The sequence below is a fragment of the Solanum lycopersicum genome, chromosome 2 (genome assembly GCF_036512215.1).
Source record: "Solanum lycopersicum chromosome 2, SLM_r2.1".
Lineage (NCBI taxonomy): Eukaryota > Viridiplantae > Streptophyta > Magnoliopsida > Solanales > Solanaceae > Solanum > Solanum lycopersicum.
In genome coordinates this window covers 38,996,435-39,024,195 of record NC_090801.1, presented here as the reverse complement: position 1 = coordinate 39,024,195, position 27,761 = coordinate 38,996,435, and the positions used below count along the sequence as shown (strand labels likewise).

Here is a 27,761-nt window from a genome sequence, read left to right as displayed (position 1 = left end):
TGTCATTCCCTAATAAAAACATGTTTCATCATCTCGAACATTATTCACACATGATGATTGAGAAGCACATGGATTTTTGTTGCAATTTATAGGTGTAGGAAGAATGTTTCTCTCAAGGTCCGGCCCTTCACTTTCACCTTCACCTTCACCTTCACCTACACCTATTCCAATTTCATCATCGGGATTATTCATGTCCGCAGTTTCAAATTCATCATTTAACATATCTTGTTGACCTTAGTATACATTATGATCCTCCTCGATAAAATTTTCTTTCATGTAGACTCTTAATATTGTCGGTTACTCTCATCCTCCCAAATAAACAACCAAACTAGGTTGATCAGTTATTCTAAAAGGTAAAATCTTCTCATTATGAATAAAAATGGGGAATGTAACTCATGACAACATCTTCCGGTTTAAAATTGTATCCAGACTTTTGCACGACTAAATTGAAGAAATCATCATACAAAATATTTCTTTTGACATACATCCAAACTGAACGGACTCCTCGTTTATTATTATCCTCCCAACTCCATATGAATTATTTTTTCTTCTTGATCCATTCACCACGACAATCAATCCCTATAAATAATAACTTCATTTATTGTACCTGAAGAAATTAATTAAAAAACAATTAGTAATTATGAAGAATAAATATATGTTGCAACATATGACAATTCTGCGGTGAGATTTAAGTCATATGTTGCCACATATGATTGTTTTGTTGTGACAAATAAATCATATGTGGCAACATGTGTATGTTACATGTTGCCACATATAGTTTTTTTGTTGCGAAATGTAAGTCGTATGTTGCTTCATATCTATTGCGATTGAAATAACATTTCTGTTGTTACATATAACATACACATGTTGACACATGTGGTTGATTTGTCACAGCAGAACAGCCATATGTAGCAACATATAACTATTCTGTTGACATTTTTATTGCTACATATGGTTACAATATGTTATAATAGTCAATTGTTGCAACATATATAACCATATGTTAGAAACACGAATGCAAATTATTGAAAAAGTTGTAGGTACCCAGATCAGATAATGATGAATGATTTCAAATAACTATTAATTTTACTTACCAGAACAATGGTGTGTGATCCAATCGCTTATGAAGTAATTCCGATTGATACAAAACGAAATTCGGTCCACTGATTACAAATTAGCTAAATTTGATTCAAGAAGAAGAAACAAAGAAGAGTTGAAGCACTAGCAGCCAAGACCCATAATGTACGAAAAAAAGAAGAAGATGATGATGAAGACAGCATGAAGAAAGACAAGCAAGCAAGAAAATACGAGAGCAAAAGAAGAAGAAGAAGAAGAAGAGGAAGAGGAGGAGGAGGAGGAGGAGGAGGAGGAGGAATACGGCGAGTGAAGGCAGGGGGGAGGGTAAATCTTCTATTTCCACTTTTGGCTCGATGGTGGCTTTCATTTCCCACCAAAATTGGTTAAATTAGGTTTGATTTAGTCAATTTACCCTTTTACCCCTTATTTAACTTTCCACCAAAATTGGTTAAATCAGGTTTTAGTCAATTTAGCCTTTTACCCTTAATTTAATTTAGTGGACCAAATTGTCAACTTATAAATTTCAAGGCAACTCCATAATCTTTAATCATTAATGATATAATTGTCACCTACAACCAATACTTAAGACTTATATCACTGCCCATTTATTTTGAAACCTTACTGTCACCTTTTTTTTTTTTTTAAATTTTAATATCATGTATAGCAACCCTCATACATTATGAACCATTTTGATCATTTTCTCCTCAAAGGTCAAGACATTATTTTATTAAATTGAATGAATGAAGAATAACAAGAAATGCTAAAATTTTGATTGAGAATGGAACAATTATATATTTCATTCGTTTTAATTTGTTCATTATATTTCTTTTTTCTTAGTATGCTTTCAGAAAAATATCTATTTTTTATTTTTTTTTACAACTCTTTTAGTTCAAATTTTCTGGACATGCTTAAAATCACAACATATTTTGATATATTTAACTTATTTTTAATTTATGTCTTTATGACCACATGATTCAAAATTTTAATTTACTTTTTAAATTTCATGTTAAATTAAAATAATATAAACAAATTGAAATATAGGGAGAGTATTGATTTAAATTTATTTTTTAACTTCAATGTTTATCAAAAAGTATATTTTTTAGCATAATAATTTTGTAAGTTAATTAAGCAAAAACCAAAATAACGTTTTTGTTGACTGTGATAGGGAATTACTATTTTCATCTTAGTGGGTGCCCTCTCTCCCCTTTTCCGTAGTTGGAATGGCGACTCCAAAAGATTTGTAAGCAATTACTGATTTTCTTCTGTCTGAATTTTGTTGGTCCCTTTATGCTTTCCCCTCCGTTCAAGTTATATACAAATACAGTGTAAAATCTTCGAAAGATGGCAAAATTTGGGGATTTTTGTAACACTTTTTTACTTGTTTTGATTTCATTTAGTTTTGACCATGAACTATATGGATTAACTGACAATTTAAAAGAGTTTATTTGGGAGACATGTTGTGTACTTACTTCCTGTTCCTTGCAGTGGTAATTGGGAATTATTGTTTGTTAAATTATTGACAAAGTTATAATAAGGAATCTTTTGTAAATAAGTGCATAAAATTTGGGTTTGTTTCAAATTTTGAACTTTCATTGTTATTTAAAACTTTATGGATGAGTTTGTGGGGGAGACAACTGATTATTGTTGGTACTCTTTTGTATCATTATGCATTTTTGTTTTTTCCATTGTCCTTGTTTCTTACTGCAATTTTGCTACTATTTTGTATTTGGTATGTTTCTGTATGGTTGGGTTGATATGTGGTGCATGGACTTATCATGTTTCAATTGTAGGATAAGTAGCAAAATTTTGTAAAAGCTGTAGTTAATCACAAGCTGCAATGTCATCTTAACTAGACTCATGACCCTTGATGCACAGACAGGGCTTGAGGAACATCCTAACAATATGATAATGCAAAATTCACAAGGCTTTTTGTTCATGTAATATGGAGACATTTGGTTCTGGTTTTGCCGCTCACTTATGCTGAGAGGACATCACAGGACTTCGTAGTGTTTGCCGATTTTGTGCATGAAAGTAAATAAGGGTAGCATGAGTGAAGGCCACTCTTCACAAGGCAATAGGGCTAGGAAGACAGAGAGCCATAGAGTGCACTTCCATAAGGATGTCATGCCAGGGAGTGAGCTGTGGACTGATGGACTTATTTGTGCTTTTGAGTTTGTTAGAGAAGACAAGAAATTTGGACCAAAATCTTCTACCAAAAGTTTACTCGATAATGAAATAGTTAAAAGGCCAGCGCGTGCTTATAAATTGGCTGAGGCTCCTGTTCAAAGAACCAATGGGAACAGTTTGGTGGATTCTACTTCTCTTGTTGGGTCGAGAAAACAGGAGATTTCTCCTGCGGATGGCAAGATGGATAACCAAAGCTTTCCTGGACAGAAGCTTTATAATTTGGAAAAAATTGGAGGGAGCCATTGGATTCCTATTGGTTGGGCTAGGATTTCTGACCTTATCCAAACTGTTCAAGCAGATTCTGTATGGTCCACCCAGCAGTTTGATCTCATTGATGATGAAGATGATCTCACTGTTGCAGATTTAGCTGCTCCCTACTGGGAGCGTCCAGCTGGACCTATTTGGTGGTGCCATGTGACTGCTGGTCATCCTTCTGTAGATGCATGGCTAAGTAATGCCCCGTGGTTACATCCCGCAATTAGTGTTGCCTTAAGAGATGAAGGTCGGCTAATAAGTGAAAAAATGAAACACCTCTTGTATGAGGTAATCTTCTAAGCTCACTGTGTTAGATTTATTTTTGTTGATATCTTCACATTCTTGACAAGATTAACCTTTAGTAGTTTATTTGTTTCTTAACATGTGACAATATGCTTACATATATGGTCATGCTTTGTGTATGACACATAGCGGTCTTCCTCTTTGACACCAATGCAAGAGACATGATAATTATTTCTAATATCCAGTAAAGTTACCTGACAAAATTTTGTATACTGTATCTTGGACCATTGGTTATAGGAGAGTGATAAGTTCTGTTTCCATGAAACATTTTTGTTGCTACTGGAGGTGAACTGTTCTTTCTTAGTGACAGTGATAAGAAAGTCAGTAATTTGATTCTCTAAATATATTTCACTTGGTGACTAGGAAAATTGGTCTACGCAACAATACTCTGACATGAATTCTTCTTATAGAGAATGAATATCCCAAGATATTATATCATTTGGTTGTTGATGGATAGGATGGTGTTTCATTAATCTATGCTAAATCTGACACCAATTTTATATCCAAGGCAATCATAATGTTATCTATGGTAAATTAATAATCTTTGAAATGCTATTAAGGTGAATGATTATGTACTTTGATAAGTATACTGTTTACATCTTCATTTCATCCTTGATATTGAAAACTTACTGCTCCCCCGACCCAATTTATGTGAAGGTCTGATTGGGCACAAAGCTTAAGAATGGAAGAAATATTTTTTGAAACTTGTGGTCTAAACCAAGCCACAGATGTTTATGTGGCTTCAAACCATCTCATTAGGGGTAAAGTGAGAAGTTTAAAGTTAAAACTTTTACTAAATATAGAAAAATGACATTTTTTCTAGGACTTAGTAAGAGTCAAGTTACTGTGTAAATAGTAAAGGTCAAGTAACTGTGTAAATAGTAAAGGTCAATTGTCTTTTAGAAAAGATGAAAGGTCATTATGTATGTGTATAAATAGAGGGTTTCCCCTCATAAATAAAATCATCAATCTTCCAATCAATCCTCCACCATCCTCTTCTCTCTACAATGTTTCCTCTTTCCCGCTTCCACCAAAAAATTGGTATCAGAGCTAGCTAACTAACTAAGCTAATAACTATGGAGAAATCTGAAGCTACAAATCTACAAAATCAGGTATACACTCTTAAATTTATGAGTAGCTAAATAAATTTATTCCTGAAAATCTCTTGTTGATTATAATTGTTTATCATGACTTAATAATGCTCTAATAAGCATCTTTAGAAGGTTTGCTACAGAAATATTCTTCGAATAAGTATGCCCAGACTATGTCATCCTAAAGTTGAAACCAGTAGGCAAAAAGGCCGTTTAGGGGAGTAAACAAAGTTGAGGCGCTGTTAGGGTAACTAATCAAAGAAGAAAGCTGTAGTAGTGACTAGACGAGATGATTATTAAATCATTATTATTTCATAATAAATAAGTATAATCCATTAAGAGGTTGGAAGGAATAAAAACTTTTAGCAAAAATGAATAAAATGAGTACCTATTTAATAGATAATGATGATAATTATAAGATATTACTACTCTATATATTAAAAGATCTGAGTACTGATATAAAAAGAGAAATTTATGACAAATTTGGTAACACATGAGATAATAGAAATAACAACCCAAGGTTGGACTATGTTAACCATACAAAGTATACAGGATGAACTTTATTATGATATGTATGATTTATATGATGATATAGATATAGACTAATGATAAATTACGAATACTTACAATATTGGGTAAAAACCATAGAAGATATAGATCTACATGAAAAATTACTAATAGAAAATCTATTCGATTATTTGAGAACTAGAGAAGTTGAACATCTAGAATATATTACAAACAATGCTAATGAAATACAACGATTAGATCTATTTAAAAGAGAATATTACAGAAAGACATTTTATGAAGGATAATATAATACCAAGCAAAGAAACTAAAATAACAAAAAACAGTATAGGTAAAAAAATAAGAAAGACATGGAAAAAATTAAGACCCTTATATATAGAATATGAACTATTACAACTAGTCAAAACAGATAACGATAAAAAAGATCATTTGATAAATATAATTTCGAAAAAAGAATACAAATATGTTCGCTATTTGAAAAAACAGTATGAACAAAGAAATTCATAAACAACAATTAATAGAAAAAATAACTGAAAAAGAACAAGAATTACAGCATAGAAAAAGAAGGTTAGAAGAAAATACATTAGCAGAAGTATGTAATAAATCAATACTAGCACAAAGAAAAGATATATCTATGTTAAAATTAGAATTAGATTGTCTTGAATATGAGTTACAACATAATATAATGCATAAATTATAATGAATAAAGAAGAATTTGCAGTAGACGAAAAAACATATGAAAATCAAGACGGAATGATAATAAAAATAATATTTTCAAATCTAGGAAGAAGATATAAAAAAATAGGAAATAATTTATATTTAATGTTAGAAAAAGAAACAGCAAAATTAGAAGATAGCTTAACAGCTATGGTAAGAATAACAAAAGAAAATGAAGAAATAGACAAATCAAAAGAAATTGAAAAAATAAAAATACAAGCAAAACAAGAAGTACAACATTTAGAAGAAATAAAAAATACAAGAATAAGTGAATTAGAAAAGGAATTAGCTAGGTTAAAATTATTATATGAAAATAAGCAAAAACAAAAGGAAAAAGATAAAGAGCTTGAATTAACTAATGAGATAAAGGAAATGGAACAAAAAAATGAAGACATTGAGGTAAATGAAGTAAATGAAATAGATGAAAATGAAAATGACCAAAAATCAGAAATAAGTGACATAAGTGAGACATATACAGAAATCTTAGAACAGACAAATAAAATAAAAAAATTGGAAATAAACACAGGAGATATGAATAGACCCAGTACGTCAAGAGTCAAAACCCCAGATACTAGTCCCAGAAATAGTCCTAGAGCTAGTCCTAGATGGACACCACCAACTTACTATACAGAAAGTTATCAACAATCAGATAGAAATAATGCAATATGGAACAGTAGATTAAATAAAAATTGGATACCAAAACCAATAAGTGAACAATATAATTTCTTAGATTTAGATTGTGTCACAGATATAAATAAAGCAATATTACTATGGACAGGAAATATATCTAAACAGTTAATAGATAACAAAATAGAAACAACAAAAACACCAAGATACATAGAAAGAACATTCGTAGGATTTACAAAATTATGGATAGAAAATCTACCCCCAGAAAGCTTAGAAGTACTTAGAAATGATAAGAAAATGGATGGATCCCCTCAGCAACAAATATAGATATACTAGACAAATATGAATCAGCAATAAGAAATGAATTTGGAGGTATGACCACGGATATAAGAGAACAAAATAGAGAAAAAATAATAAATAGACAACTTATGACAAAATTAGCTATATGTAAAATGTGTTATATAGAAGAATATACTTGTGCATTCAAAGAATATTATTACAAAGCTAAATACAATTTAGACGAAGCAAAAGAAATAAGAAAACAATATTTTTACAAAATTACCAGAACCATTTAGCACTAAAATAATAAAGGATTGGAATAATGAAGGAATGGTAGATACTTTAGGAGCTAGAATAAAATTTCTATCTCAATGGTTTACACAATTATGTGAGAACCAAAAAGAAAAATTAAAAATGGAAAAAGTACTAAATAAAAATTTATCATGTTGTAAAAATAAAATGGCACCACAGTTTGGGTGTACAAATAAAAAACAAAAATCCAGAAGATATAAAAATTATAGAAAAAATAAAATTAAGTATAAATATAAACAACCAAGACGAAGGTATTACGTAAAAAACTATAAAATGAAAAGACCATATAGACCTAAAAGAAAAATATCCCAATGTACATGTTATAATTGCGGAAAGATAGGACACATAGCTAGAGACTGTAAATTACCTAAAAATCCAAAAAGAAAACAAATTGCAGAAATAGTTATAGATGATGACGAATATATGCAAATAGAATACATAGACTATGAATTAAGTGAAAACGATAGTATATATGAAGTATCAGATATAGAAACTGAAAATGGAGAAGAAAATTTAGATAATGAAATAGAAGAAGAAGAAATATAATATCTGAAAACGAAATAATATCTAAAGAGAATTATGAAGATGAAGAATCATCACACCAAAAAATTATATTTGATAATACACTTTTTGAACAAATAAAAGGAAAAGAATTAGATTTAAGTGTTGAAAAAATACTTGACATAACTATACTAAAAAACTGGTTTAAAAGGCAGAAAGAAGAATACTATGTAGTTAGTCAAAAAGAACACATCATAGACGGTAAATATACAAGAGGAAAAACATATATACCTATAATAAGCAAACGAATAATAAATAAAGAAATACAAAACATAAAAAATAAAGAAGCTATAAAATATGTACATTTAGGAGGAACAGAAATACTAATAAAAGCTTGTTTCAGAGAAGGAATAGATACACCCATTGAAATATATTTAGCAGATGATAGAATAAAACATCCTATAGAAAAAAGTATAATAAGTGCAGTTAAAGGAAATTTAATATACCAAAAATTTAAATTTATAATAAGTGCTAATTATACAGTAGCATTAACAGATACAAATATAGATAAATCATTAGTATTATATTGGAAAATATCAGGAATAGAGTTAGCACCAGGAAGTAAGGTATTCACAACAAGATGTAAAAATTTATATATATTAACAACAAAACATAAAATAACAGCAAAAAATAGAATAGATAAAATAAAAATAGAAAATCCTTTTGAAAAAATAATTACGGTAATAGAAAATAATGACTATAGTTATAAAGAAATGAATACAGAAGAAGAATTAGAGAGAGTAAAAGAAAGATTGAGTACCTCAAGTACACCAAATACAAACACATTAAATATGATAACTAGAGCTTCCTCATCAAGAATGAGTTCAACTAAAAGAAAATATGAAATATCACAAGATTTAGAAGAAATGACAATATACCATTATTTTATAACAGGAATAATGGACCAGAGAAAATATAAAATCTTGATAAACACAGAACAAGAAGAAAATCATATAACAAGAGAACTAGTATTAGAAGAAGAAATTATGAAAACAAGACACATATACCCTGGATTACCTAGTGAAATAGTAAATACAAATGAAGAAACAATAGAAAAAGAAATAATTATAGGAGGAATTCCATTAAAAATACAATTTAAGATATATGAAGGAAATCATAATATCACATTAGGAATAAAATGGTTAGAAAAGGTTAAACCATACAGCATAGAAAATGAACAATTAACAATAACTTGTCAAAATAAGAAAATAATTATAAAAAGAACCAAATGATTAATGAAAATATTTGTACTTACAAAAATTATTGTAGAAGGATATCACAACAGATATTATACACCTATGATAGATACAGGAGCAGAAGCGAATATATGTAAATATAATTGCTTACCAGAAGATAAATGTAAAAATTAAAAACACCTATGATAGTAACATGATTTAATAATGAAGGAAGTATGATCAAATATAAAGCAAAAAATATAAAAATACAAATATGGGATAAAATACTAACAATAGAAGAAATGTATAATTTCGAATTTACCACGAAAGATATGTTATTAGGAATGCCATTTTTAGATAGATTTTACCCACATATAATAACAAAAACACACTGGTGGCTTACTACGCCATGTGGCCATAAAATAGGAGCAAAAAGAGTAAAAAATAAACAACGAAAATCTATAGAATGGATTAAAGGTAGTGAAAAAATAAACCAGGAAATGGAAAATATAAGTGAAAAACAAATATCACAACTAGAAATCATTATATTTGCAATAGACAAAGTTAAAATAATCAATGAACAACTAGAACAATTATATAATGAAGACCCATTACAAGGATGGGAAAAACATAAAACAAAAGTAAAAATTGAACTAATAGATGAAAATAGTATAATAATACAAAAACCGTTAAAATATAACTTTGATGATTTACAAGAATTTAAAATAAATATAAATGAATTACTAGAAAAAAATTATATACAAGAAAGTAATAATAAACATACAAGCCCAGCATTTATAGTGATAAAACACAGTGAACAAAAAAGAGGCAAAAGTAGAATGGTTATTGACTACAGAAATTTAAATGCCAAAACTAAAACATATAACTATCCAATACCTAATAAAATACTTAAAATGACACGGATACAAGGATACAACTATTTTAGCAAATTTGACTGTAAATCAGGATATTACCATCAAAAACTAGAAGAAGAATCTAAACAATTAACAGCATTCACAGTACCGCAAGGATTCTATGAATGGAATGTATTACCATTTGGATATAAAAATGCACCAGACTACCTATCGAGAAAAAGGAACTCAAACTGAACCAGATACAATAGAAGAAGTACTCAAAGCCATTACTACACTTTCTACGAAGGTGGACAGTATGGGAAAAGAGTTACAAAATTTAAAAGCTATTAGTCAACAGCATGACTATAAATATGCGGAGCTACGCCAACATGCAGAGTTACGTCGATCGGAAGACGCGAAAATTTTAGAACTAGAAGGAGATGTTGGGAAACTCCTTAAAACCCATAACATTAACATTGCTAATGTCGCAGGTACAAGTGCAGCAGCTATGGAAAAAACCACATCAAAAAATACAAACCTAAACAGCTTATTTACAAAACCATTTATTCCAAAGGCACAGATAGTAGAAACCCCAAAACCACAAACATCTACATATGCATCCAGTCTACACAAGGAAAAGAAAATATATAACCATATATCCCAAACTTACATTTAAAACCTATACAAAATTCAGACTTTTTTAAATCTCAAACCCAAATCTACCACAACTACAGAAAAAACCCAAGATTATTTAACCCAAAAATTACAAGGCTATAACAAGTTAATTGGACAACCTAAAACCAACCCAAACTTAGTTAAAACCTGTTACAGCTATGGATTACTTAATACTGTATATACATATGATGGGACAGAGATAAGTGGAATCCCGGAGATCCACAAAGCCTTTTAATATACAAAAGAATTACAAAAGGAAATTTATTTTTTATAAAATTTTATACGGCACCAGCTGAGATACTTTATGACGAGATAAAACCAATGATCCAGATAGTAAAAATTGGATTAACACGAGAAATGATAATACCGGAAGACATAGGGCAACAACCAGAGATACCAAAAGTTGAGATACCCAGTTTTTATGCAAATAAAAGAATAATTGGATTATCAACTATCATACAAGAATTAGCTAACAACTATCTACAAGGAAATGCTATATGGAGCTACTATTCAAGAGATCATTTAATGATATATGCCAATTCACGAGAGATAAGACAAACAGATATGGAGGAAGTCCAGAAATGAATTTTATCCTTATTAAAACCAGAAGTTAATCCAACAACTAGAGCGATAAAACAAGGATTCATCTCCGAAGAAATAATGATAAGATATTGCAAGCTAATTGGTCACAAATATCCAGACCATATATGATCCAAGTGCAACCAAGGTGATGACATAATTCCAGACGTACAACTGGAGTAAGCTGAGAAGAAGAAGATAAGGAAAAATAGACATAAAAATATATGTACAAAATTAGTCATAGTCATTGTCGGCCATTTGGCCAAAGTTTATTTTGTCTTCTTGTAAAAAGTCGTAAAGTAAATAGTGTCAATAGTGTCAGTAGGTCCTAATCATAAATAGTAAGAGTCAAGTTACTGTGTGAATAGTAAAGGTCAAGTAACTGTGTAAATAGTAAAGGCCAATTGTCTTTTAGAAAAGATGAAAGGTCATTATGTATGTGTATAAATAGAGGGTTTCCCCTCATAAATAAAATCATCAATCTTCCAATCAATCCTCCACTATCCTCTTCTCTCTACAATATTTCCTCTTTCCCGCTTCCACCCAAAAATTGATTGATTAGAGGATTGATTGGAAGATTGATGATTTTATTTATGAGGGGAAACCCTCTATTTATACACATACATAATGACCTTTCATCTTTTCTAAAAGACAATTGGCCTTTACTATTTACAAAGTTACTTGACCTTTACTATTTACACAGTAACTTGACTCTTACTATTAATGATTAGGACCTACTGACACTATTGACACTATTTACTTTACGACTTTTTACAAGAAGACAAAATAAACTTTGGCCAAATGGCCGACAATGACTATGACTAATTTTGTACATTTATTTTTATGTCTATTTTTCCTTCTTCTTCTCAGCTTACTCCAGTTGTACGTCTGGAATTATGTCATCACCTTGGTTGCACTTGGAACATATATGGTCTGAATATTTGTGACCAATTAGCTTGCAATATCTTGTCATTATTTCTTCGGAGATGAATCCTTGTTTTTTCGCTCTAGTTGTTGGAGTAGCTTCTGGTTTTAATAAGGATAAAATCCATTTCTGGACTTCCTCCATATCTGTTTGTCTTATCTCTCGTGAATTGGCATATATCATTAAATGATCTCTTGAATAGTAGCTCCATATAGCATTTCCTTGTAGATAGTTGTTAGCTAATTCTTGTATGATAGTTGATAATCAATTATTCTTTTATTTGCATAAAAACTGGGTATCTCAACTTTTGGTATCTCTGGTTGTTGCCCTATGTCTTCCGGTATTATCATTTCTCGTGTTAATCCAATTTTTACTATCTGGATCATTGGTTTTATCTCGTCATAAAGTATCTCAGCTGGTGCCGTATAAAATTTTATAAAAAATAAATTTCCTTTTGTAATTCTTTTGTATATTAAAAAGGCTTTGTGGATCTCCGGGATTCCACTTATCTCTGTCCCATCATATGTATATACAGTATTAAGTAATCCATAGCTGTAACAGGTTTTAACTAAGTTTGGGTTGGTTTTAGGTTGTGCAATTAACTTGTTATAGCCTTGTAATTTTTGGGTTAAATAATCTTGGGTTTTTTCTGTAGTTGTGGTAGATTTGGGTTTGAGATTTAAAAAAGTCTGAATTTTGTATAGGTTTTCAATGTAAGTTTGGGATATATGGTTATATATTTTCTTTTCCTTGTGTAGACTGGCTGCATATGTAGATGTTTGTGGTGTTGGGGTTTCTACTATCTGTGTCTTTGGAATAAATGGTTTTGTAAATAAGCTGTTTAGGTTTGTATTTTTTATGTGGTTTTTTCTATAGCTGCTGCACTTGTACCTGCAACATTAGCAATGTTAATGTTATGGGCTTTAAGGAGTTTCCCAACATCTTCTTCTAGTTCTGGAATTTTTGCGTCTTCCGATCGACGTAACTCTGCATGTTGGCGTAGCTCCACATATTTATAGTCATGCTGCCGACTATTAGCTTTTAGATTTTGTAACTCTTTTCTCATACTGTCCACCTTCATAGAAAGTGTAGTAATGGCTTTGAGTACTTCTTCTATTGTATTTGGTTCAGTTTGAGTTCCTTTTTCTCGATAGGTAGTCTGGTGCATTTTTATATCCAAATGATAATACATTCCATTCATAGAATCCTTGCGGTACTGTGAATGTTGTTAATTGTTTAGATTCTTCTTCTAGTTTTAGATGGTAAAATCCCGATTTACAGTCAAATTTGCTAAAATAGTTGTATCCTTGTATCTGTCTTATTTTAAGTATTTTATTAGGTATTGGATAATTATATGTTTTAGTTTTGGCATTTAAATTTCTGTAGTCAATAACCATTCTACTTTTGCCTCTTTTTTGTTCACTGTGTTTTATCACTATAAATGTTGGGCTTGTATGTTTACTATTACTTTCTTGTATATAATTTTTTTCTAGTAATTCATTTATATGTATTTTAAATTCTTGTAAATCAAAGTTATATTTTAACGGTTTTTGTATTATTATACTATTTTCATCTATTAGTTCAATTTTTACTTTTGTTTTATGTTTTTCCCATCCTTGTAATGGGTCTTCATTATATAATTGTTCTAGTTGTTCATTGATTATTTTAACTTTGTCTATTGCAAATATAATGATTTCTAGTTGTGATATTTGTTTTTCACTTATATTTTCCATTTCCTGGTTTATTTTTTCACTACCTTTAATCCATTCTATAGATTTGCGTTGTTTATTTTTTACTCTTTTTGCTCCTATTTTATGGCCACATGGCGTAGTAAGCCACCAGTGTGTTTTTGTTATTATATATGGGTAAAATCTATCTAAAAATGGCATTCCTAATAACATATCTTTCGTGGTAAATTCGAAATTATACATTTCTTCTATTGTTAGTATTTTATCCCATATTTGTATTTTTATATTTTTTGCTTTATATTTGATCATACTTCCTTTATTATTAAATCCTGTTACTACCATAGGTGTTTTTAATTTTTCCCATTTATCTTCTGGTAAGCAATTATATTTACATATATTCGCTTCTGCTCCTGTATCTATCGTAGGTGTATAATATCTGTTGTGATATCCTTCTACAATAATTTTTGCAAGTACAAATATTTTCATTAATCATTTGGTTCTTTTTATAATTATTTTCTTATTTTGACAAGTTATTGTTAATTGTTCATTTTCTATGCTGTATGGTTTAACCTTTTCTAACCATTTTATTCCTAATGTGATATTATGATTTCCTTCATATATCTTAAATTGTATTTTTAATGGAATTCCTCCTATAATTATTTCTTTTTCTGTTGTTTCTTCATTTGTATTTACTATTTCACTAGGTAATCCAGGGTATATGTGTCCTGTTTTCATAATTTCTTCTTCTAATACTAGTTTTCTTGTTATATGATTTTCTTCTTGTCGTGTGTTTATCAAGATTTTATATTTTCTCTGGTCCATTATTCCTGTTATAAAATAATGGTATATTGTCATTTCTTCTAAATCTTGTGATATTTCATATTTTCTTTTAGATGAACTCATTCTTGATGAGGATGCTCTAGTTATCATATTTAATGTGTTTGTATTTGGTGTACTTGAGGTACTCAATCTTTCTTTTACTCTCTCTAATTCTTCTTCTGTATTCATTTCTTTATAACTATAGTCATTGTTATCTATTACCGTAATTATTTTTTCAAAAGGATTTTCTATTTTTATTTTATCTATTTTATTTTTTGCTATTATTTTATGTTTTGTTGTTAATATATATAAATTTTTACATCTTGCTGTGAATACCTTACTTCCTGGTGCTAACTCTATTCCTGATATTTTCCAATATAATACTAATGATTTATCTATATTTGTATCTGTTAATGCTACTGTATAATTAGCACTTATTATAAATTTAAATTTTTGGTATATTAAATTTCCTTTAACTGCACTTATTGTACTTTTTTCTATAGGATGTTTTATTCTATCATCTGCTAAATATATTTCAATGGGTGTATCTATTCCTAAATGCACATATTTTATAGCTTCTTTATTTTTTATGTTTTTGTATTTATTTATTTATTATTCGTTTGCTTATTATAGGTATATATGCTTTTCCGCTTATATATTTACCGTCTATGATGTGTTCTTTTTGACTAACTACATAGTATTCTTCTTTCTGCCTTTTAAACCAGTTTTTTAGTATAGGTATGTCAAGTATTTTTTCAACACTTAAATCTAATTATTTTCCTTTTATTTGTTCAAAAAGTGTATTATCAAATATAATTTTTTGGTGTGATGATTCTTCATCTTCATAATTCTCTTTAGATATTATTTCGTTTTCAGACATTATATTTCTTCTTCTTCTATTTCATTATCTAAATTTTCTTCTCCATTTTCAGTTTCTATATCTGATACTTCATATATACTATCGTTTTCACTTAATTCATAGTCTATGTATTCTATTTGCATATATTCGTCATCATCTATAACTATTTCTGCAATTTGTTTTCTTTTTGGATTTTTTGGTAATTTACAGTCTCTAGCTATGTGTCCTATCTTTCCGCAATTATAACATGTACATTGGGATATTTTTCTTTTAGGTCTATATGGTCTTTTCATTTTATAGTTTTTTACATAATACCTTCGTCTTGGTTGTTTATATTTATACTTAGTTTTATTTTTTCTATAATTTTTATATCTTCTGGATTTTTGTTTTTTATTTGTACACCCAAACTGTGGTGCCATTTTATTTTTACAACATGATAAATTTTTATTTAGTACTTTTTCCATTTTTAATTTTTCTTTTTGGTTCTCACATAATTGTGTAAACCATTGACATAGAAATTTTATTCTAGCTCCTAAAGTATCTACCATTCCTTCATTATTCCAATCCTTTATTATTTTAGTGCTAAATGATTCTGGTAATTTTGTAAAATATTGTTTTCTTATTTCTTTTGCTTCGTCTAAATTGTATTTAGCTTTGTAATAATATTCTTTGAATGCACAAGTATATTCTTCTATATAACACATTTTACATATAGCTAATTTTGTCATAAGTTGTCTATTTATTATTTTTTCTCTATTTTGTTCTCTTATATCCGTGGTCATACCTCCAAATTCATTTCTTATTGCTGATTCATATTTGTCTAGTATATCTATATTTGTTGCTGATGGGGATCCATCCATTTTTTTATCATTCCTAAGTACTTCTAAGCTTTCTGGGGGTAGATTTTCTATCCATAATTTTGTAAATCCTACGAATGTTCTTTCTATGTATCTTGATGTTTTTGTTGTTTCTATTTTGTTATCTATTAACTGTTTAGATATATTTCCTGTCCATAGTAATATTGCTTTATTTATATCTGTGACACAATCTAAATCTAAGAAATTATATTGTTCACTTATTGGTTTTGGTATCCAATTTTTATTTAATCTACTGTTCCATATTGCATTATTTCTATCTGATTGTTGATAACTTTCTGTATAGTAAGTTGGTGGTGTCCATCTAGGACTAGCTCTAGGACTATTTCTGGGACTAGTATCTGGGGTTTCGACTCTTGACGTACTGGGTCTATTCATATCTCCTGTGTTTATTTCCAATTTTTTTATTTTATTTGTCTGTTCTAAGATTTCTGTATATGTCTCACTTATGTCACTTATTTCTGATTTTTGGTCATTTTCATTTTCATCTATTTCATTTACCTCAATGTCTTCATTTAATTTTTGTTCCATTTCCTTTAGTTAATTCAAGCTCTTTATCTTTTTCCTTTTGTTTTTGCTTATTTTCATATAATAATTTTAACCTAGCTAATTCCTTTTCTAATTCACTTATTCTTGTATTTTTTATTTCTTCTAAATGTTGTACTTCTTGTTTTGCTTGTATTTTTATTTTTTCAATTTCTTTTGATTTGTCTATTTCTTCATTTTCTTTTGTTATTCTTACCATAGCTGTTAAGCTATCTTCTAATTTTGCTGTTTCTTTTTCTAACATTAAATATAAATTATTTCCTATTTTTTTATATCTTCTTCCTAGATTTGAAAATATTATTTTTATTATCATTCCGTCTTGATTTTCATATGTTTTTTCGTCTACTGCAAATTCTTCTTTATTCATTATAATTTATGTATTATATTATGTTGTAACTCATATTCAAGACAATCTAATTCTAATTTTAACATAGATATATCTTTTCTTTGTGCTAGTATTGATTTATTACATACTTCTGCTAATGTATTTTCTTCTAACCTTCTTTTTCTATGCTGTAATTCTTGTTCTTTTTCAGTTATTTTTTCTATTAATTGTTGTTTATGAATTTCTTTGTTCATACTGTTTTTTCAAATAGCGAACATATTTGTATTCTTTTTTCGAAATTATATTTATCAAATGATCTTTTTTATCGTTATCTGTTTTGACTAGTTGTGATAGTTCATATTCTATATATAAGGGTCTTAATTTTTTCCATGTCTTTCTTATTTTTTTACCTATATTGTTTTTTGTTATTTTAGTTTCTTTGCTTGGTATTATATTATCCTTCATAAAATGTCTTTCTGTAATATTCTCTTTTAAGTAGATCTAATCGTTGTATTTCATTAGCATTGTTTGTAATATATTCTAGATGTTCAACTTCTCTAGTTCTCAAATAATCGAATAGATTTTCTATTAGTAATTTTTCATGTAGATCTATATCTTCTATGGTTTTTACCCAATATTGTAAGTATTCGTAATTTATCATTAGTCTATATCTATATCATCTTATAAATCATACATATCATAATAAGTTCATCCTGTATACTTTGTATGGTTAGCTCAGTCCAACCTTGGGTTGTTATTTCTATTATCTCATATGTTACCAATTTGTCATAAATTTCTCTTTTTATATCAGTACTCAGATCTTTTAATATATAGAGTAGTAATATCTTATAATTATCATCATTATCTATTAAATAGGTACTCATTTTTGCTAAAAGTTTTTATTCCTTCCAACCTCTTAATGGATTATACTTATTTATTATGAAATAATAATGATTTAATAATCATCTCGTCTAGTCACTACTACAGCTTTCTTCTTTGATTAGTTACCCTAACAGCGCCTCAACATTGTTTACTCCCCTAAACGGCCTTTTTGCCTACTGGTTTCAACTTTAGGATGGCATAGTCTGGGCATACTTATTCGAAGAATATTTCTGTAGCAAACCTTCTAAAGATGCTTATTAGAGCATTATTAAGTCATGATAAACAATTATAATCAACAAGAGATTTTCAGGAATAAATTTATTTAGCTACTCATAAATTTAAGAGTGTATACCTGATTTTGTAGATTTGTAGCTTCAGATTTCTCCATAGTTATTAGCTTAGTTAGTTAGCTAGCTCTGATACCAATTTTTTGGTGGAAGCGGGAAAGAGGAAACATTGTAGAGAGAAGAGGATGGTGGAGGATTGATTGGAAGATTGATGATTTTATTTATGAGGGGAAACCCTCTATTTATACACATACATAATGACCTCCATCTTTTCTAAAAGACAATTGGCCTTTACTATTTACACACTTACTTGACCTTTACTATTTACACAGTAACTTGACTCTTACTATTTATGATTAGGACCTACTGACACTATTGACAAAGAGTGTTATATAAATTGTGATGGAGGGAGTATTACATATGGATTTTCTCAACCATTCAGCTGGGACTATTGTAATTAGTGATTGAATTAACATTTATGTTTCTATCCATATTGGATATTATTTATTAACTAACTTCCTGTGACATTCCTTTTCAATTGTTGAAGTGTGTGACCATCTCACACGCCCCCTCATGTGCGGGGCTGATTCTTTTTCATGGGCCAAGCACTAGAATTCTTTTTAATTTGGGTGGCTGTGAGATTCAATCATAGGGCCTCTGCCTGCTCTGATACCTAGTTAAAGTATGTGACCATCTCATATAAAAGCTTAACTTGTAAGAGAGAGACACTTCTTATTATTTAATTATATTTTCAGTACACCCTCTCACGCGCGGGGCTGATTCTTTTTTCAAGGCCAATCACGTAATAAGATTAATTTAACAGTTTTAGTTTTAACTATTGGATTTGCGTTAAGTAATATACCAAATAGAATTCAAAATTTCTTTTCTGCTTCATGGCTCTACTTCTTGTCATTGTGAACTGAGGATGTAAAGAGATAATAATCTTTTTTCTGAAAATTGGATGTAAAGAGATAATAATCTTATTTGTATCAGTGACAACTGACAGCCTAATATCATAATATAAAAAGCTAAAATGAAAAGGATTGCTTCTTTCTGCTTTCAGAGATGAAATCATGTTTGCCATTTTAACCCAGGTTGGATTTTATTAGGTCCCAGTAAGGGTGGCTGAAGGGCTGTTATTTGAGCTGTTGGGCCAATCTGCTGGTGATCCAAATATTGACGAAGATGACATCCCTGTTGTGATTCGTTCTTGGCAAGCACAGAACTTTTTAATTACGGTTTTGCACGTGAAAGGATCAGCAGAAAACCTCAACGTTTTGGGTATCACAGAAGTTCAGGTCGTCCTTCCTATAGACGCTAAACATTTCCCTTGCTCATGACTAAGAAATTGATGACGAATGTTAATGTGTTTAGTTTTCTTATGTTGTACTGGATTTTTGGCAAAGTTGATTGCACTGGTATATGTTGGTGCAATTGGTTATTAATCCTTGTTCAATTTTACATCCTTCTTATCTCAACTTGACTCATCTGGTTTGTGGTTGCAGAAGTAGTTTGGGTCTAACTCTTAACATTTATGGCTACTTATAATCTGTTGCTTTCTTCATTATAGGAACAACTTCTCGCTGGTGGCTATAATGCACCACGGACAGTACATGAAGTCATTGCTCATTTAGCTAGCCGCCTTGCTAGATGGGATGACAGGTAAGAGAACTGCTCTCTGATGCGAAATAGTTGAACTATGTCACCTTAAAGAACCAGTTGGTTGCAGAAAAAAATTTGAAGCCTAACTTCTCCAGATGCTTTCTGCATTGTCCCAGCAACCAGTTTCAAAATAGTCTTGTGTAGGAAGAAACTCATCAAATTCTTAATGTATCAAGTGTGCCTTTCACTTGCGGGCAGTGGCCCTTCCACTTGAGTCTGTGAAAGATCTCTGTCTTAGCCGATTCCACTTAGAGGGGAACTTCGGGAAACCTTGAAATGTGATGGTGCAAGATTCACCTTACAAATTTTGTTATCTTCTGCCCCCCTCTGTTTCAATTTATGTGGTGGTGTTGGATTTCAAAAGTAAAAAATGATTACGTAATAAATTTATTTAAAAACTTAAAGATTCTAGTCCGAATTCATGTTCAAAATTAAGAATGAAGGGAGTAATAATTATGAGACTAGATCATATTGCATGCTACAGTGAGAAACTTTCATTCATGTAAGGTTGAACGAGAAGTTTTTAACTCTAATATGATAAGTAATTGCTAGGTTCTTGTCACTATGTAGCATGTCATAAATGCAGTTAGCATCTTCAAGCTCATGAAACTAGCACTTGTTTTGGTTGCATTCTGTTAAATATATAATGAAGTATAAAAGAAGGATATAATTAAGTAAATAAAAGAGAATTCTCTCTGGCATCTTAAACTTTTAGATGAGATAGTTCTTGTTAAATAATGACAAAGTCCCACATCAGTGATTAATGAGATGGGTGGACTCCTTATAAGGCTTGGGTAATCCTTCTCCCTTTGAGCTAGCTTTTGGTATTGATGTATGAGATAATAGAGGAAACACCCAAGGTTGGGCAGAATTAATTATACCAGATGATTTTGATATAGATTTATATGATGATATAGAATTATTCATAGATCAATGATAGATTATTTATACTTACAATTCTGGAAAGAAACTAAAGAAGAAATAGAACTACTTGAAAAATTACTAATTTAAAACTTATACAAATATTTGAAATATTTGAGAACTAGAGAAAATGAATATTTAGAATATATTGCAAACAACGCTAATGAAATACAACGATTAGATCTACTTAAAAAAGAATATTATGAAAAAATATTTTATTCTTAAAACTATGAAGAATAATCAAACATCAAATAAAGTAACTACTATAACAAAAACTAAAATAGAAAGAAAAGTACGAAAGACACAGAAAACGTTAAAAACCTTATACATAGAATATGAATTATTACAATATGAACAAAGAAACATATAAGCAACAACTGATAGAGAAAATAATTGAAAAAAGACAAGAGTTAAAACATAGAAAAAGAAATAAAAAATACAAGAATAAGTGAATTAGAAAAAAAATTAGCTAAATTAAAATTATCATATGAAACAAAACAAAAAGAAAAACAAATAGAAAAAGATAAAGAACTTGAACTTGAATTAACTAATGAAATAAATAAGATGAAACAAAAATTAAATGAAAATCTTGAAATAGACGAAATAGATGAAATAAATGAATCAGATACAACGAATGATCAAAAATCAGAAATGAGTGATATAAGTGAAACATACACAGCACATCAAGAGTTAAAACCCCAGATAATAGTCCTAGAAGTAGTCGTAGATGGACAACACCAACTTATTATACAGAGAATTATGAACGATTAGATAGAACAAATGCAATATGGAATAGCAGGTTAAATAAAAAATGGACGCCTAGACCAATAACTGAACAATATAACTTTTTAAATCTAGATTGTATTACAGATATAAATAAAGCAATATTACTATGGGTATGAAATATATCTAAACAATTAATTGATAACAAAATAACAATAAAAGGAACACCAGGATATATAGAAAGAACATGTGTTGGAACAACAAAATTATGGATAGGAAATTTACCCCCAGAAAGTCTAGAAACACTTAGAAGTGACAAGAAAATAGATGGATTTCCATCAACAACAAATATAGATATACTAGATAAATACGAATTAGCAATACGAAATGAATTTAAAGGTATGACCACAGAAATAAAAGAACAAAATAGAGAAAAAACAATGAATAGACAACTTGACAAAATTGGCAATATGTAAAATGTCTTATATAGAAGAATACACACGTGCATTCAAAGAATATTATTACAAAGCAAGATATGATATAAATGAAGCAAAAGAAATAAGACAACAATATTTTACAAAACTACCAGAACCATTTAGTACAAAAATAATTAAAGATTGGAACAATGAAGGATTAACAGATACTTTAGGAGCTAGAATAAAATTTTTACATCAATGGTTTGTACAATTATGCGAAAACCAAAAAGAAAAAAGAAAAATGGAGAAACTACTAATTAAAAATCTAGCATGTTGTAAAGATAAAACAGCACCACAGTTTGGTTGCACAAATAAATATTTATAAAAAACAAAGAACTAAATGACACAAAAACTATAGAAAAACCACAACTAGATATAAATACAAAAAACCAAGATAAAGATATTATGTAAAAAATTATAAAATAAAAAGACCGTATAGACCAAAGAGAAAACTATCTGAATGTACTTGTTACAATTGCGGAAAGATAGGACATTTAGCTAGAGATTGTAAGTTACCCAAGGATCCAAAAAGAAAACAAATTGCAGAAGTAATTATAGATAATGATGAATACATGCAAATAGAATATATAGACTATGAATTAAGTGAAAATGATAGTATATATGAAGTATCAGGTATAGAAACTTAAAATGAAGAAGAAAATATTGATCTAGATAATGAAGAGGAAATCTAATGTCTGAAGATGACATAAAAATAATATCCAAAGAAGACTATCAAATGAAGAATTATCAGAACAAAAAATTATATTTGATAATACAATTTTTGAACAAATAAAAGGAAAAGAATTAGACCTAAGTGTAGAAAAAATACTTGAAATACCTATATTAAGGAATTGGTTTAAAAGACAAAAAGATGAATATTATGTAGTTAGCCACAAAGAACACATCATAGATTGCAAATATACAAAAGGAAAGGCACAAATACCTATACTAAATAAGAGGATAATTAATAAAGAAATACAAGATATAAAAGCTAAAACACTCATAAAATACGTACATTTAGGAGGAACAGAAATATTAATAAAAGCTTCTTTTAGAGAAGGAATAGATACACTCATTGAAATATATTTAGCAGATGATAGAATTATACACCCTATAGAAAAAAGCGTAATCAGTGAAGTAAAAGGAAACTTAATATACCAAATATTTCAATTCATAATAAGTGCCAACTACTCGGTAGCATTAACAGATAGAAATATAGATAAATCATTAGTTTTATATTGGAAAATGTCTGGAATAGAACTAGCACCAGGCAGTAAAATATTTACAGCAAGATGTAAAAACCTATATATATTACCAACAAAACATAAAGTAACAGCAAGAAATAAAATTGATAAAATAAAGATAGAAAATCCTTTTGAAAAAATAATTACTATAATAGACAATAATGACTATAGCTATAAAGAAATTGACATAGAAGAAGATTTAGAAACTGTAAAAAAGATATTAAGCACTTCAAGCGTACCAAATACATTAACAAGAGTTACCTCATCAAGAATGAGCACATCTAAAAGAAACTATGAAATCTCACAAAATTTATTAGATAAAGAAGAGATAACACCGTACCATTACTTTATAACAGGAATAATAGACCAAAGAAGATATAAAATTTTGATAAATACGGGACAAGAAGAGAATTATATAACGAGAGAATTGGTATTAGAAACAGAAATTATAAAAACAAGACACTTATGCCCTGGATTACCTAGTGAGATAGTAACTACAAATGAAGAGATAACAGAAAAAGAAATAATTATAGGAGGAATACCATTAATAATACCATTTAAAATTTATCAAGGAAACCAAAATATTACCTTAGGAATAAAATGGATAGAAAAAGTTAAACCATATAATATAGAAAACGAACAATTATCAATAACTTGTCAAAATAAGAAAATAATTATCAAAAGAACAAAATGAATGATGAAAATATATATACTTGCAAAAATTATAGTAGAAGGATACCACAACAGATATTATACCCCTATGATAGATACAGGAGCAGAAACAAATATATGTAAATATAATTGTTTGCCAGAAGATATATGGAAAAAATTAAAAACACCTATGATAGTAACAGGATTTAATAATGAAGGAAGTATGATTACATATAAAGCATTCCTCCTAAATGTACGTATTTTATGGGTGTTTTACCTTTTATATCTTGTATTTCTTTATTAATTATCCTCTTATTTAGTATAGGTATTTGTGTCTTTCCTTTTGTATATTTGCAATCTATGATGTGTTCTTTCTTGCTAACTACATAATATTCATCTTTTTGTCTTTTAAACCAATTCCTTAATATAGGTATTTCAAGTATATTTTCTACACTTAGGTCTAATTCTTTTCCTTTTATTTGTTCAAAAATTGTATTATCAATTATAATTTTTTGTTCTGATAATTCTTCATTTTGATAGTCTTCTTTGGATATACCTTAGGAATAAAATGGTTAGAAAAAGTTAAACCATATAATATAGAAAACGAACAATTAACAATAACTTGTCAAAATAAGAAAATAATTATCAAAAGAACAAAATGAATGATGGGCAGACTTGAACAATCTTCCTCCCTTTGAGCTAGCTTTTGGTGTATGAGTTAGGCCTAAGACCTAATTTCACAGTCCCACTTCAACACTCCTTTTAAGGTCCAATGGATATACTTGATTTCAGCTAACTTGACAATTTTATATGCACTTCCTTCACCTGAGCAGCATCATTATGTGGCATTGTTACAACCTTGTAAGACTGCCTCGTTTCATTTTTGTCATAACTGCCAATATTCTGTTGGGAAGTTCGCTCCAGTTCATTTGACTTCGCCAAAGGGTACACTTTCTTGCATTTGTCAGCTTGAGGACACCAAAAAGTGCATCAATCTGGATGGATCTATCGCTGTTGTCTGCTTCACGTGTTACTTTTCGAACTCATAGTGGGCACTGAAGTGTTCAATACCTTATCTTTTCTTAGGGATGTGGGAGGAGTTCTAAATGATTGGTGACATTGATGCTGGTCACTTTCAATGCATGTTTACAAACTCTTGGATGATTAACTGCTCTATAAGGGTTCTAAGCATCAGAATGAAGAAACACCTTGACACCGTAAAGTGGTTAATTCTAAATCTATCTTTTATTTTGTGCTTATGCATGTGAAGATTGTTTCGGAAATTGATATTTGGTGCAGCAGATGAAGTGGAATTGAAGTTTGTTAACAGGTGCAGGATTCGCATCTCATATTTTAGATTCCTTGAAGTTATATTGCTCTTTCATGTAGCATATTCTGTTATAAATATATCTTCTTTTCTTATAATAGGAGGATCAAGGAAGATCTGAGTCTCTTAGTAATAATTCTCAACCAGGAAATCAGAAGATTATCAAGACAGGTCTATCTTGCACCATGAGTAAATTTTAACTTTTCCAAATCTTTTCTATATCAAATAGAGTGTATCAATCATAACTTAATTGCATATTTTATTGGTCATTTCTTGGTAGATACACAATGAACTTTGAAGCATGCACTTTGCTTGCATCATGAAAATTTCTCTCGAATTGAGAAATATGACCTACTCTAGAATTTGATCTTGTTGAAGATGAATCACCTACGACAGTGTTGGATTTGTAACTCAGTTGTATTCCCTTTAGAAGATAATACAAGAAGAGAAACGTTTCATCATAAGAAATCGCCAAACAAAAGAGGAATTTCTGTAGTTTTCAGAATTTCTAAACAATTTTTTTAGTAAATTAACTTGAAGTAAATAGGGCCATTTATCCTTGTCTTTTTCATGTTTTATTGAGTGTTCAAGTCATATAAGTTGGTGTGTTCTTGAATGACACTGCTTATATGGTGTAAACACAGGTTATCAGAGTGAAATGGTCTCTTCATGCTAGGGAAGAGATTATTTTTGAACTTCAGCAGCATTTGAGAGGAAATACAACTAGAATTCTCCTTGAAGGAATAAGAAAGAGTACGAGGGAAATGATTGAAGAGCAAGAAGCAGTTCGTGGACGCTTATTTACTATTCAAGATGTCATGCAGAGCAATCTCCGCGCGTGGTTGCAGGTTTGTTTGATGTTCAATAAACTAGGAGGGTTCAATTTCATTCTAATACCAGATGATCAAACTTAATTTCTCTAGAGACCCTTTCATAAGAGTTCTGAGAAAAATCTAATGTTATGTTTTGGCCCATCATTCCAATTTCTAGGATAAGAGCCTCAGAGTTTCTCATAATTTGGCTGTCTTTGGTGGATGTGGCCTTGTTCTTACAATCATCACCGGTCTTTTTGGAATCAATGTGGATGGGATCCCTGGAGCTCAAAACACACCATATGCATTCGGTCTATTCTCAGTCCTCCTTGTCGTCCTAGGTGTCGTGCTTATTGCTGTTGGGTTGCTATACCTTGGGTTAAAAAAGCCTATCAGTGAAGAACAGGTCGAAATTAGGAAACTCGAATTGCAGGAGCTGGTCAACATGTTCCAACATGAGGCTGAGACGCATGCACAGGTTCATAAACATATCTCGAGGCATAACTTGCCCCCAACAGCTGGTGATAAGTTCATTCAAGATGCAAATTACGTTCTTATGTAATGACTTCAACTGCCCTTGGAACCATTCATTGGTAGGATAATGAAGACATCAATGGTAAACACTGCAAATGTTCAACTTTATCGGTGTCCATTTACTTGTAAAATATCTTTCAATCTCTTCTTGTAAATCATGGTGGAATATCACTTGGCAGTTTCTCTGCTACACTCTACTAGTATTTTCTGGCGTTTTTTTCGACCCTGGACTTTGGCGAGATCGGCATTTGATGTCTTATCTTGCTAGGGCGAACCAACTAGCATAACGTGATATAGAAACATAAGCAGAAAGCGATGGGAATAGTTCAAACTATAATCTAAAGCCTTCTAAAAGAAATCAATTCATAAGTGTTACTTCTCATAAGATACAGTGACGTGAAGACCAAAGAAAATTTCATCACTAACTTGAAACTTCTAGACTCGTCTGTCCATGAAATCTTTAACATGACTGAATAAATTATTTATCTGGCTAAGCCCTCCACCATAACCATACAGTAAATCAATTGAACAGACTAATTATGCTCCACAACAAATGGAACCCATTGGTATCTAAAATGTAGATCATCTTGAATATCAAATTTTGTATCATCTTTCATAAAACATTAACTTTTGTTGGGGAAATTATTAAATAACCAACATAACACTACTTGGGTTCATTGTGTCCCATCATTGTCTGATTTGCAAGCCACCATGTACATTCCTAGGGAGTAACATGGCATGTGGATCCATAATATTCCCTTCACCGTGAGCACATAGAGTAGTAGTCCGACCTAGCGATATGATCCTTAACATATGTTGACATGTAATTTCAAATATTTATTATTTGAGATTATAACTTCTTGGTTAATAATAATACTAATCTCTTTCCTTCTACCCCTACTCTAGCTTGAGGTAATGAGTTCCTCATAGGTTACTCTTATTTTGTCATGTGTCTTAGATATTCCATGATTTCTTCATATTTATGCAT

General features: G+C 29.8%; 1 protein-coding gene and 2 pseudogenes across 2 annotated transcripts; 2 read left to right on the top strand and 1 right to left on the bottom strand.

Moving 5' to 3' along the window:
• The first annotated feature begins 2,176 nt into the window (after positions 1-2,176).
• Positions 2,177-26,996, top strand: LOC101260978 (uncharacterized). Of its 2 annotated transcripts, none has more exons than XM_004231496.5 (8): positions 2,177-2,317; positions 2,953-3,807; positions 19,533-19,721; positions 19,994-20,085; positions 25,371-25,430; positions 25,529-25,598; positions 26,072-26,275; positions 26,418-26,996. In XM_004231496.5, exons 2-8 carry the CDS (start codon positions 3,103-3,105, stop codon positions 26,799-26,801), a joined length of 1,704 nt encoding a protein of 567 aa, XP_004231544.2. In that variant the 5' UTR covers positions 2,177-2,317; positions 2,953-3,102; the 3' UTR covers positions 26,802-26,996. The 2 variants fall into 2 exon arrangements, with proteins under 2 accessions (XP_004231544.2, XP_010315617.2); XM_010317315.4 differs by having other exon boundaries at positions 2,188-2,317; positions 2,868-3,807.
• LOC138341689 (uncharacterized) lies at positions 8,599-12,285 on the top strand (annotated as a pseudogene).
• On the bottom strand, positions 10,899-13,310 carry LOC138342328 (uncharacterized; annotated as a pseudogene).
• Positions 26,997-27,761: the final 765 nt, after the last annotated feature.